At 46.2% G+C, this 13,073-nt stretch overlaps 1 protein-coding gene across 6 annotated transcripts in view; it reads right to left on the bottom strand.

The window, feature by feature from the left end:
* Positions 1-11,441, bottom strand: part of TMEM131L (transmembrane 131 like) — a 79,372-nt gene extending 67,931 nt beyond the window's left edge. For 5 of the 6 annotated variants that reach the window (XM_059470385.1, XM_059470387.1, XM_059470388.1 and 2 more), the window contains exons 1-3: positions 11,315-11,441; positions 10,957-11,027; positions 3,870-3,913 (exon numbers count right to left, since the gene is read on the bottom strand). In XM_059470385.1, the coding sequence (XP_059326368.1) occupies positions 3,870-3,913; positions 10,957-11,027; positions 11,315-11,438 (239 nt within the window). In that variant the 5' untranslated portion in view covers positions 11,439-11,441. Of the gene's footprint in view, positions 1-3,869; positions 3,914-8,233; positions 8,298-10,956; positions 11,028-11,314 lie in introns of those variants that run through there. The other variant, XM_059470390.1, reaches the window with a different exon arrangement.
* Positions 11,442-13,073: the final 1,632 nt, after the last annotated feature.

Genomic DNA, 13,073 nt, shown 5'->3' with positions numbered 1-13,073 from the left:
TCACTCCCAGGCTGCACTGACACCCTAGCAGGAGCCCACTGGGAGCCAATACCACCTACTGCTCCAAGCAGCTCCAGCCCACAGGGTCAAATGCTCTCCAGAGATCAAAGGCAAAGGTTCAACAGAAATGCCCGACTGAGCCAAATGCATCACACTTGGAATTTTCCTAGCACTTGATACCCATCAACTCTAAGCAAAGTATGCCCTGCCATAGGAAAAGGCTGGAAAATGTCCTCTTCCTGGCTAATTTCATTCCATACTTCTAGTATTTTATGGATTTGGATTTCCCTTCTCGTAGACAATCACTGTGCATCACATATTAAGAACGTGTGCTCCACTTGAGTACAGCAGTTTATTCTGGTGCAAATATTCCTTAATTTGCCCAGCTGCAAAACTGCATTCTCAAAGGTCTTTCTCCAGAAGTCCTCAAAATCCAAGTACTAATAATGACATACACATGAAATTTTTTTTTTTGTAGTCCAAGTCTACTTCCTTGAAGAAGAAAGCTAAAAATTTTGATAGCATCATTTGTGCACGTCACCTGACAGTACTGTCTCTTTATTTGTGCCAGACTTCTGCATTTCATAGAATATCCTGAGTTGGAAGGGGCCCACAAGGATCATCAAGTCCAACTCCTGGCCCTGCATAGAACCATTCCCAAGACCCACACCAGGTGCTTGAGGGCACTGTCCAAACACTTCTTGAACTCTGTCAGGCTTGAAGCTCTGACCACTTCCTGGGGGAGCCTGTTCCAGTGGCCAACAAGAAAAACTGAAAAACCTTTTTTCTAATATCCAACCTAAACCTCCCTACACAACTTCAGGCCATTCCCTTGGGTCCTGACTCATTTTGCTGCTTTAGCAAGAATCTAAACCTTCAAAATTTGTAACTGCCAGTTGTGGCAACCAAAATCACCTGGATTAAGGGGCAGGTGTACAAAAACCCCAAAACAAAACAAACAAACAAACAAACAAAAACAAAAAACTAACCTCGAAACACAACAACAAAACCTTTTCTTGTCAACATCTGTCATTGACTGTTATGAAAGGCATCTTTTTACTCCTAGCTTTCAAATGTAAGAAAAGGTTTTTAAGGAAACTCAAAGCTTTTTGACAGGCTAGTACAAATACACATGACTTTAATTGTGTTAAAGTCTGTGGCCTGAAGCAGTACTCAAGTGTCTACTATGCTGCATTTCTTATTTCAGAATCTGATCCAGAGAGACACAAAACAGCATGAAGGAACCCGTGGAAGCATCCAAGCAATCAGAATAGCAGGAATCATAGGGTGGAAATTAAGGAGTTGATAATGATATCCTTGCTCAGGGCAGCTGCAAACCTATGGACCTAATCAACCATTTCTCATTCACCTCTGAAGTAGCTCTTCACAAAAATTACTATTTTGACAATGTCTTTCACCTCCATGCAAATTTCTCTATTTGTTAAAGCTAAACCTAAGGTAGAAACGGTAAGACCACATTCATCTCCCTTGTGCACTTGCCACAAGAGCAGCAAACCAAGAAGACCACCCCAAAAGGAAGATCTGATGAGGCACATGCACAGGAAGTCCGTTAACAGACTGTTAATACTTCACTGCTTTTGTTGTGTTTGCTTTTTTCAAAGTAGGTTAACAGGCTCCCAAGGAACCCACTAACCTAGAATCAAAAACTGAATAAAACAATGTTTTTGAAAGAGACTTTCTCCTTTATACACCAAGATTATGAACTCTCTATACTCCCCTCATCTCTGGGGAAATTTCTGATTTCTCTATCTCCTTTAACCTCTGCTTATCCCGTACATTAAGGTGCTTTGCTTCTTGGGGCTTCACATCAAATTACAGTAGCTTCAGCTGATTTCCCCAGGGCATGCAGTCAGACAATGAGATGAAGATGCTGCAAGCTTCAGGTTTTGCTGCTACAGGAAAAGGAAATCCCCATGATTTCACCATATAGCAATGTAAGCTACAGGAATGAAAATTAATCCAGAAATAAACTAAGAAATTCTAATATTTCCAAGGTATCTTTGCTGCCTCTTTTTCGTGAAGTCCACACTATAACATTCCTTCCGTTTGTAAAGCGCACACAGGTCTATGTATGTGTTTACATACAGCAGCAAACCAAAATAGTTTAGAAGATGCACACAAGCCAGGATTTGTTCAGGCAAGTTTCCTGAAGCATTTCAGTATGACAACAGAAGGATGTTTCCACCATGCAAGTGAACCTCTACAAACTTTACTCCCAAAAAACAAATTCATTTTTGAAAATTAATAATTACTAGAAAAAAAATTTAAGCACCTGAATGATGTAAAAAAACCCCCAGTCAAATCACCTATCACTTTTTCCTCTCTGAGTCTCAAGAACTAATTATTTTCAATATTTTTATTATCGCCATAGTAGCCAATTACCCCATCCACCTCCAGAGAAAAATAGGCAAGTAGAGAATTTTTTTCCATCTAAATTACATCTCTCTGACAACTAAGGAAACAATCAGAAACAAACTTAAGCACAGCACTAGAGACTGCTTCCTTCTGACTACCTCTCAATAAAGAAAGCATGCAGGTAATAAAGTTACACAGTAAAAATTCTGCATCCAAAACATAACAGTTCCCAGATGAAAAGAAAAATCAGAAACTTCTGTATTTGTGCAGTGAAATGCAGCTTTCAGTATTTTACCCTTCTTTTCACAAGAGGAGGTAAGAAAAAAAAAAATCCCCTCTGCAGGTAGGAATTGGGGCACTTAGGCAAGCACAAGTAATCAGCACCAGCTGTCAGCAGCCACAGTAATTCTCACATCCTGTTTCCAAACCATCTTTGTAATTCCCACGGAGATGAGGCACAGGAGCCTTAATGTGATGCTGGGCTCAGATGAGAAGGCTCCCAATGGGGCAGCAAGGGGAAAAGCCATGTGAAGAAGCATTGCAGTGCAGGACAGACCCATCATAACCATCCCACTCCCACTCCCCAGGCTTACTCCTTCTGCCAGCTCCCAAGTCTTGTGTGTTATCAGATCTGTTTGCTCTCAGAACTAAGCTAAGGGCAAAGACTGGAGATAAATGAGAATAGCATTTGTGGCTGACTGCTGCCATCAGAAAACAGTGCTGTTCCACATGTTTGTTTTAAGTCTTATGATCTTTCTGGCTGGCATGGTACTGAAAGCTGTAACCACATTAACACATACCAAAGGAAGGAAGTGTTTCACTGGTAGATGTCCAAGCATTTTAACCTGGACGCTCAGAGGAAACAAAATGCATCTTTAAAAAATTATCTGTGATGCTATTTACCCATCCCTTCCAAACAGAAGGCCTGATATTAACAGAAACCACAGAGTTGTGACTATAGTTTTGAAGAGCTTCATTATGTATCTGATTTCAAGACATAAGGGTAGAATATTTATTGTTCCATAGCAACACATTAATAAACCTTTGGCTTTAAATTTCCCTCACCTCTTTCCTTGCCTTGGTGCAAATTAGCACTCCAAGACTGCTTACATTTACAAATTTTGTAATGGACCACTGTTCCTTGCCTTAAAAAATTAATTACAAAATATACAACAAAACAATTAATAAACATTTAATTTTTTGTGTGAAAGCAATGAGAAGTAAATTCATCTTAGAGACAGGATTAGGAGAAAAAGATGCAGGAAGGTATTTTGTACTTGCATATGCAGAGCACAGGTTTTCTGGTTTTGCTAATAAATCAATATTAACATTAAGTTGAGAAAATTGTAAGAACTCAAGTAATAAAGAACTATTTAACAGGCAGGAGAAAAAAGTAATGTTTTAGTAGTCTGCCCTAATTACACTTTGGTATTTCCTAAAGCAAAAATCCAAATGAACTTCAATGCTCTTGCTTCCATTTGAGTTTAGCTTACCTTTGCTCTTGTGGATGCTCTTCCACATCCTCCTCCGAATCAGCCTGACAAACAGAGAAAATACTGTGTAAGAATCTCAGAACAGCAACATGCTACACTGGACATATATACCACTTTAACTCCATCACAGATGGATTTTCATGTGACTTGTTAGCAAAACAAATTCAGAAACTTAGAATTCCTATAACTCCTTTACAAGTCAGGTAAGGTGGTTGATGGACATCCCATTTGAGGTTTTAGCTCATCTTGCAAAGGATAAATGGTGACTTAACCTAGGTACTCTGCTGGCTCTTCCCAAACGCTGACTGAACAGACTCATTTTCCATTTATGCATCTGTACAAAATCCTCTCACACACAGAATCTAAAGCCAACAATTACCCTGAAACTACAGAAAGACTATTTCCTCTACTTTCAAATTTTCTGCCCCATAGTAAATTTCAATAGCCAGTACTTGGGGAAATAGGATGCAGAATGCCTTGAAATGCAGATCACCTGTCAATGCCAAAAGCAGAGTACCACATTCCAACTGGCACAGGTGAGGTCACAAACCCAGATCTTATCACTGATTAGCAGAATGTACAGAAAGCAAAGAGAGCAGAAGCTCTGAACACATCATCTTAGCTCAGCTGCTGCACTCAGGTAATTTTTAAGACATGCAGCTGAATTGTGTCAGCTTGGAGTTCACCACTAACCACCTTGAGCTGTCTACAGAAATGAACTCAAGTGTTGGTTCAATGAGCTCCCTGCAGGAAATCCATGTAAAACAAGGAGGTAGCTACTCTGAACTGGCCAAGATCTCCAGGAAAGCTTTAGGTACAACTCAAAATGAAGTGTGTTACAGCCACTCAACCCCTGCTGATGAAACCAGGGACAACTTTAGGGCAATTAACATTTTTCAGGAGGAGGTCACAGTCATCCTGCCAGGAACAGCTGGTGAGCTTGCCCAGCTTCTGCTTCTGCAGGTGATGGTTCTACAAACTCTACAAACTAGAGACCTTAGTAATGAAAAGGTAAGGGGAAAAAAATCTTTTAAAATTAAAAGGCTGTACTTTCCACCACCCCTCCTACATGTTTCCCACGTAAGCATATCACGGAACAGGCCCCAAGCCACCAGCTTTGACTTTACCTATTTTCACCACATACTGGAAAAAAAAAAAAACACCTGTAAACACAAAACATCTTTCTACAGGCTTCAGATGTTAAGCACATCAGGCAGTCCTACCTGCCTACTGAATGGGACAGACAGCAGGATTTCTGAAGATCTGAGCTTCATGTAGCGAGGAAAAACTACAACCACACTCTGGCAGCAAATATGCTGAATGCTAACATTAATGCTAATAATTATTGTGTCTAAAATAATGACCTTATGGATAATACTAATACAGATCTTGCCAAAAGCTACCAGACACATCTGAACTTCCATCTTTTGTCACAAGCAGCTCATACAAGAGAAGCAGCACAGCCTCCACCATAACATAACCAAATCTGGAACAAGATTGACAGGGAAGTACAAATTAATTTGAGGACTTGACAATCTTTCTGTATGTCTGCCCAGAGGTCAGAAACACCATGCTAATTGTCCAGGATCTGCAGGACACAACAAAGCTCTTCAGCTCAGATCTACCTAGAGGTCCCAGCACCTGGCCCCCATGAAGACCCAGCCATCTCCTCTAGAGACCTTGCAAAGCCTGTCTGCTAGACTTAACCAGGATGGCATGATACAAACCCATCACATTTTCCAGCTTCTCCAAGCTCCTTTTGTATTTTTAGGACCTCAGTACAATACCAAGCAGAACTAGAGGACTCCTTATCCACCTTCTCCAGAAACAGCGCCTCTGCCACGGCCAGATAGCAACCTATCCTCATTTTAAATGGCTTAGTTCCTCCTTTAAATGGCTTAGCATCTGCCAGGCATCAGAAACCTGGGTCTGTGTCATTACTCTGTGCTCACCCTTAACACTAGCCACCTTACTATTTCTCCTCTTCACTTTTCACCAAGCAACAATGAAGCAAACTTCCCAGTCTACAGTGCAGCCACAGCACATCTCAACTGTGCAAGGAAAAAAAAATTAAAAATCACCTTCAACTCTGATCACACACAGACCTCAATGTTCAGCTTTCTCCTGTCTTCACTCCTCTGTGTGATCCAGGCTACATGTGCATGAAGGTTTACACTGAAACTAGTATTCTCAAACTACAGGACTACAGGGGGAAGGAAAGCAGCAAGACCTCCTCAAAGTCAAAATGCAGTTCCCAACAGTCTACCTATAAGAAGAAAAAAATTCCCTTCCTCCTAACAGTATCCTGAATATGGGGCAGGTGCTTATCTTTGTTGGAAAGCCCCTGAAAGCACCCCTCTTGTGTCACACAAGTCTCAAGAGTCTGAGCTGACAGCTACTGCATAATCTGCATGGCCATCCAGCCCCAAGTCCTATCAGCACCATCCAGAAGCTCAGCTGGTAGTCTGGAGAAGCCTTTTAAAAGCCCAAAGAGGAACACAATTCCCACTCCAAGCCTGTCTCAGACTTTCACACAAACTGTGTGTCTTCAGACAAACCCTGCTTTGAAGTAGGTGACTCTGTACAACTAATTTGTGCACAGCCCATGGGCTCGTTAATGCCACACTGCAGTGCCGCCTATCTCTGATGAATAAGATCAAGGTCTTCATCAGCTTTCAAAACCAGCAAAACAATTAACCTTATTAGCCCCTGAGCTGCACTGAAGAACAGAAACTGAAGACAAGCTCCTACTACTTGGGAAAAGAGAAAAATAACATCTTTCAAACCTGAGCAGAGCCTTTTAATGAAAACTCAGCCAGCAGTTCTGTATTTGTTCAGTGCCTATAACAACTATGATACAGTAAACACTGCTGTATCTTCCTCTAAAATTCAAACACCTGAAACAATGTCACAGTAAAGTGAAACAAGAAGTTATTGTAATCTCCTTAGAATATGCAACCAAACTGAAACATACACAAGGTGTTCCTCTAAGGAAACATCTTGCTCATCTCCTACATGTGACACACAGGAACAGCAGAAAACCCATCACATCAGTCAAGCACTGCGCTGACACCAAAATACAGTTTTGGTACACACTGACTTTGATGACTTGCTGTCATTTTCAGCTGTGATAACAAGAACTAAAACTTAACCTTCATTACGTCATTTTAAGGTAGTCCCTCCCTCCAAACTGAAGGGGCCAAAGTGAAAGCGCTCTGCAGGTACCCAACCCGCCTGCCCCTGCCTTCAAATGCTCCCAGTAACCACCTACATGGTTTCTCACAGACAGAAACACACAACTATCACTCTCTGATACCTCTTTTAAGTGGTGGAAGCCTTGAACAACAATTGCCATTTGTATTTCTTTCCTACACTTGTATGTATATGTTATGTTTAAAACATAACTAACTGCCCTTCAGCTTTGCACTGAAGTGCTACAACCTGGCTGTAAATATCTGGAGCTTTTTCAGCCTTTAGTAGTGAACGGCTTGGGTGTCAAGTCTCACATAAAGGAGCTTTTCTCTCAAGCATTTTACTTGAGTATGTATTAACAAGTTGCAAACAAACATGCAAAACCACAAAATTATAAGGGACCTATAAAAACCACAACTGCTCTAATCAAGTCTCTCACACTCAAGATTTTCCATGTCAAAATCCCACTGGTTTTCAAAGAAAAATCCAGCTGCCCATCCCAGGGACATATGCTACGAAAGGGAGGTTAAGAGCAAGGAGAAGGAGAGCAAGGCCAGTGGGTGCTCCGTGGTTACTCCACGCTTCACACCACCTTCAACAAGAAAGAAGAAACGGGCACAAGGGAATACAGCCACCGCATCCGACTGGGAAAAACCAGCTGGTCTCAGAGCTAAAAAGGGAATCCAGGAAGAAACATTGAAATGCTGGAGGAAGCAGCAGACCAGTGGAAGACAGTCAGCAGGCTAGATACAGCCAGCTCCCCCTCAGCCCCAGCACGCGAGCCCACGCACACTGTCACCAACTGCAGCGCTCCGGGCACCCTTCGGGCTCGGCTGCGGAGCAGGAGCAGTAGTTGAGCCATCCCCAAACAGCTCTGCAGCCTTCAGAGGAAGCCAGAATCAAAATCCCACAAGCTTGAGGGGAGGAGAAAAAAGGAAAAGCACAAATACGTATAAGAGGGAAGCTGGGAGGGGGCACACGAGAAGCACAAACAATGAAAGGGAAGCAAGAGGAAACAGAAGGTAGAACAACCAGGCGGGGTGGAGGCACGGGGGCCCTGGGCGGCTGCGCTCCAGCATGCAAATTCATGCAGTTCACGTAGACAAAGCAACGCTGTGAAAGGCCTAGAAAGCAATTACAAATATTAAAACGCTTTGTTTCCCCTCCCTCACCCCTTAACGTGATGTCTTTATTCGCTACATGCTCCTGGAACAAAAGCATGCGCAGGCAACCGGATGGCTGAATGGGTTACCAATCCACCCAACTTTCATCCTCAAATTCTGCAGGCAGCAAGGAATGTTCAAAACTGCTCTGTCACAGGCAGGCAGTTGATGATGCATGGAAAATAAGATAATAGTGTAAAGCCATGACAGAAAGAGAAAAACGTCCAACAGACAGCATTGGTAACCCGCCAGAAACAGGCTAAAGGGCTGGCAGACAGGGCAACCTAATCCATTTTCCTGCTGAAAGCAGTTGGAGGGAGGTGCTTTGGCAGAGGATTGTGCACAGTTCCTTCCCTGGATTTTTCACTTCTGCAGGTAAAATCCTCATTGGTGCCACACTCCCTCCAAAAAGAAGCAGGAAAAACAAAATCAAGGGGCCAGAACAATCCTCTTCCCAAAGTCTTCATCAAAACCCATCTTCAAACATGGGAATGAAGCAACTCTTGGATATTCCCTACCAAACAACATTTATTAACCACTCAAAAGCAAGGACGTTCTCCCTGTTACTACACCCTCACCATCACATCACCACTGCTGTGATACATGAACACTGGGCAACAATCCTCATCAAGGGTTTAACTGAAAAATTCTGTTCTTGCAAGAAAGAGAACATGGAAAACCTCCTTGCAGCAGTAGTAGGTCAGACCATTTTTTAAAGTGAAACGTGATCAACAAGCAATAAACCTCTTGCAAGTTTAAACATCTCTCTAACAAAGGGCAAGCAGATGTTAACAGATGTAGCGACTTTCCACATCTCAGGAACTGATGCTGGCTTCTCCACTGATGCCCCTCACCATCCCAGCAGTCACCCAGGAGGGCAACGATGTTGACACTTCTTTAGGACCTCACAAATACCAGCCAGAGGTATTTGTGGCTGGATGGGCAGCCCTCGACTCCTTGGGCATCCAGGGAAAAGCCATGACCAGCCACTGTGCACCAGTGCCACCGCTCCATAAAAGAGGTGCTGAAAGGGTCCCTCGCCACATCCACAGGGACTTTGGGAAACCTCTTTTCCTCCTCACCACAACAAATGGAAAAAGTGGTTTCAAATGTGGCCACAGGGCTAAAGCCCAACAAGGGCTGGGTAAAGCCCAAATCCACATTTGGATGGAAACAAAAGAGTAAGCATCAGGGCCTGTAACCAAATTTTTGTCTTAAAACCTGTTTGAGGAGCCCAGTCCTTCCATTCAGCTTGAGCAGGCACTCATGCATCAGATGCTGCTGTAGTCCTCAAGCTCAGAGGGGAAAACCCATGCAAACCAGTCAATGCACCACCAGTACTCAGAGACCAGCTCATCTGACTTTAAACCTCCTAAATCAGCAAGCCTATTGTGATTTACTTCTCACTCCATCACAACTGAAGCCAGAAGACTTCTTTCTTTCCTGCCTGTAACCTCTACAGAAATGATGGAGGAACAGCAGCCTCAGCTTTGTCTTCACTGCTGCAAGAACTGAGCGAGACCATATGCTCAACTATGCCAAATTCACGGGTCATTTATGCCTGGTTTTTCTTTAGCCAAGCTAAAGCATATTTTTATGAGGATGCTCAAGAACAAAGTGTTTTCCAAGAGGACCTAATCTCCTCAGGAAGTAAACATCACATCATCACTCAATTGCAGCTTCGCTATGAGAAGCAACTAAAAATGACTACATTACACAGTTCTACATCTAATGCATCTTAACATCTCCACTGTAAAGAACGCAGATGCACAAGGCTGTGCTCCTCAAGCATCTCTGCACAGCGACTCTACACCTCCCCTTAGCTACTACCACATCTGCAACAGGCAAAATCTCAACAGCACAACAAATGTATCTTATAAAATCATTTGGACATACAATAGATAACACTTCATAACACCACAGTACAAAATGCTGGGTGCTGGGAAGCAGCATCAATTGTTAGCTAGCTAAGAAACAGCACTTCTGCTATTTTTCCTTACATTAATGAGTGTCAGTGGCTGAGCACTAAACAGAGAATGATATATGGGCTGAAGACAAATAAATTACCCAGTTTTGCCCCTCATATAAGATGATGTCCCTAAGGACTGCTTCTTCCCGTTTATGAGCCTGGTGCCTGGAAGTCTAGAAGGCCGAGCTCAACATATGGCAGAGTCCATCAGTGCGAGTTAAATGACTGCCTCAAATGCCATAAACTCCAGACCCCGCTCCCAGCGCCCCTCCTCGCTCACCAGCCCCGCCGGGCATTGTACCATATTGGCTCCTCTCGCCAGCACAGAATTTATCACATCTTGTTACTGCCCAACGAAAGCGGCTAAACAAGACAAAAACAAAATGCGCTAGAATGAGAGGAACGGCACCATAAATGATGTGTCATTTGAGGGGGGAAAAATGGCTTCACCTGAGCAGGCCTGAGATATAAATATATGCATATTCACGACAGGCCCGTCTAGTGCGTTCCGACCCCAAAAGCACTAGTTTAAAATAAATAAATAATTAAAGGGGGGGACCCCAAACAGAAAATAAATGAAGCCGAAGCAGCACGCCGCTGGCCAGGCTGGGGGCCCGCGGGGCCGGGGCTGCGCCGTGACAGCAGCGGCGAGCGAGGCCGCCCCCGCCCCGCCGGCCCCGCGCCCGCCCGCCGGGCCCCAACACCCCCGCACCGCCCGCAACGGCCCCGGGCCCTCCGCGCCCCCCCCCCCCGCGCCCCTCACCTGGGCGGGCAGCAGGAGCTCCCCTTCCTCGGCTTGCCACAGCTCCACCACGCCGGGGATGGGCTCGATGGCTGCGGGGGCAGAGAGAGAGAAAGCGCGGATGGGCAGGGGGCGGGCGGCCGGAGCCCGCAGGCGGCGGCCCGGCAGAGACGCGTGGGCCGGCGGGTACCGCGGGGCCGGGAGGAAGGGAACCGGAGTCGAGGGGAGAGTTGAACCGCGTCCCGGCCCCATTTGTGTCCCCGGGCTGCCACCGCGGCAGCCGCCCGAGGGACGGCGACGGGGGCGGCGGCTCCGCTCTCAAGCCCGGAGCGGGCAGTGCCGGCATCCCCGCCCCGCTTTGCCCCGCCGGCGCTCTCACCTTGTCCCTGCGCCTCCCCGGGCCGAAAGCAGGGCAGGAGGACGTGGAAGACGCCGAGCAGGAGGTTCATGGCCGCGGCCGCGCGGCAGTAGCCGCCGTGCTGCGGGAAGCGCAGCCCCGCCATGCCGAGCCGCGCCGCGCCGAGCTGCGGCTGGGGCGGGGCGGGCGGCGGCGGCACCGGGCACCGCCCCCGCCTCAGCGCGGCTGCGCCCGCCCCGCCCCGCCCCAGCCGCGCACATGGCCCGGGAGGAGCGCGGCCGTCCCGCCGCTCCTGGAGGCGCCGCAGCCGAGTCCCCCGCAAAGCAACAGGGAGGCGAGAGAGGCGTTGTGGGAAAGACGGATCGGTTTTGTGTAGTTCGGCCGTGCGGTCGGACCGCGAGCTGCCCTACACCCCGCCCGCCCTTAGGCCCGTGTGGGATGTCACCGCGCCGGGGCCCGGCTCTCCCCGGTGATTTTTAGAACCAAAAAAGCACGATAAGTGCGAAGGGAAGGAACCAGGATGCCGCGCGAAGGGGGAGGGGAGAGCGCAGCGAGGAAGGCGGGGGCGCGTGGTAGGGGGGAAGACAAAGTCCCCGATCTGGTGGTCCTGTTGCACAGGATCGTTATCAGACGATCGCTAGGACCGGAAGGAATCTCTGCACATCATAGAGTCGACCCCTTGCCGAGGCAAGGTCATCTGGAGCAGGTGACACAGGAACTCCTCCAGATGGGTTTTGCAGGTCTCTAGGGAGGGCAGCCTCTTCCAGTGCCACCAGTCCGGTTAATCTGCCTCAGTATTCCTTCACTGCTTGGCAGCACTATATGTTTAGGGTCGCTGCTGCTGTTCTTAAGCAACAGTGTTTTGGTCTTAAGCAACTCTTCAGGTGCCTGTTGGATCTCTCAAGGAATTACACAGTGTTCGCAAAACAGAAGTGTAGAACAGAGCCCAGAGATTTTTGTGAGGGTCACAAGGTTTTAACATGTATTTCACATACCCTCTAATTTCATTTTAAAGTGCTTTTTTAAAAGTCTTTTCTGCTAAAAAAAAAAGCCCCCTCAGATGCCTTAATTATGGGAAAAAACAGTTGTTAAACTAGTTCTGCAAACCTCAAGGAGAAAAAATAAAGCAAATACTCTGCTAACAAGGTTTGCACGGGCCCCAGATTGCATCTGGTTCTCCCCTTACCAGTCATACATAGTAACTCACACAAACACTGGCAGCATGGGACTCGGTCAGCAAAGGCTCATAAATAAAGCTAAATAAATTACAAAAACCATTTTTAGTCCTGAACTGAGACAACACATGAGGACATTTGGGACCTTGGTCCCCAGCAGTGGTGGGTCACCTGCCCAATGTCCTTTCTGCTCAGTGCTTGGAAAAGCTTTTCCCACCCAGAGGCCATTCAGGTTTGACTGCAGATGCAGGTGGGTCTCCACAAAGAAGTGCCCACTCTCTTCCTAAAGAACACTTTGGCATTTGATGTTGCACAACCACCAAAGTACAGCTGGCAATGCAGCCTTGTCTCCTGCCCCTATCCTCCTCTTTTTCCTGCTCCCTAATGGTTAGACAGGTCTTTTGTTTTCCACGCTGTCCCCCTGTGTCTTTAACCTCATTGCCTGGGCTTTCCCACACATGGGCAGAGGAACACTGTGGCACCCCTGCACCTGTGCCCCAGAGCACCCCAGGGCTGGCAGAGAAACACAGCCTTTCAAAATAGGAATGGTTGGATGTTTCTGTGTCGACTAACATGTGTCTATGCTTGGACAGGTGCCTGAGTAC

The sequence above is a fragment of the Ammospiza nelsoni genome, chromosome 4 (genome assembly GCF_027579445.1).
Source record: "Ammospiza nelsoni isolate bAmmNel1 chromosome 4, bAmmNel1.pri, whole genome shotgun sequence".
Taxonomy (NCBI): domain Eukaryota; kingdom Metazoa; phylum Chordata; class Aves; order Passeriformes; family Passerellidae; genus Ammospiza; species Ammospiza nelsoni.
The sequence above is the reverse complement of the archived record's forward strand: the minus strand, read 5'-3'. Positions and strand labels throughout refer to the sequence as shown.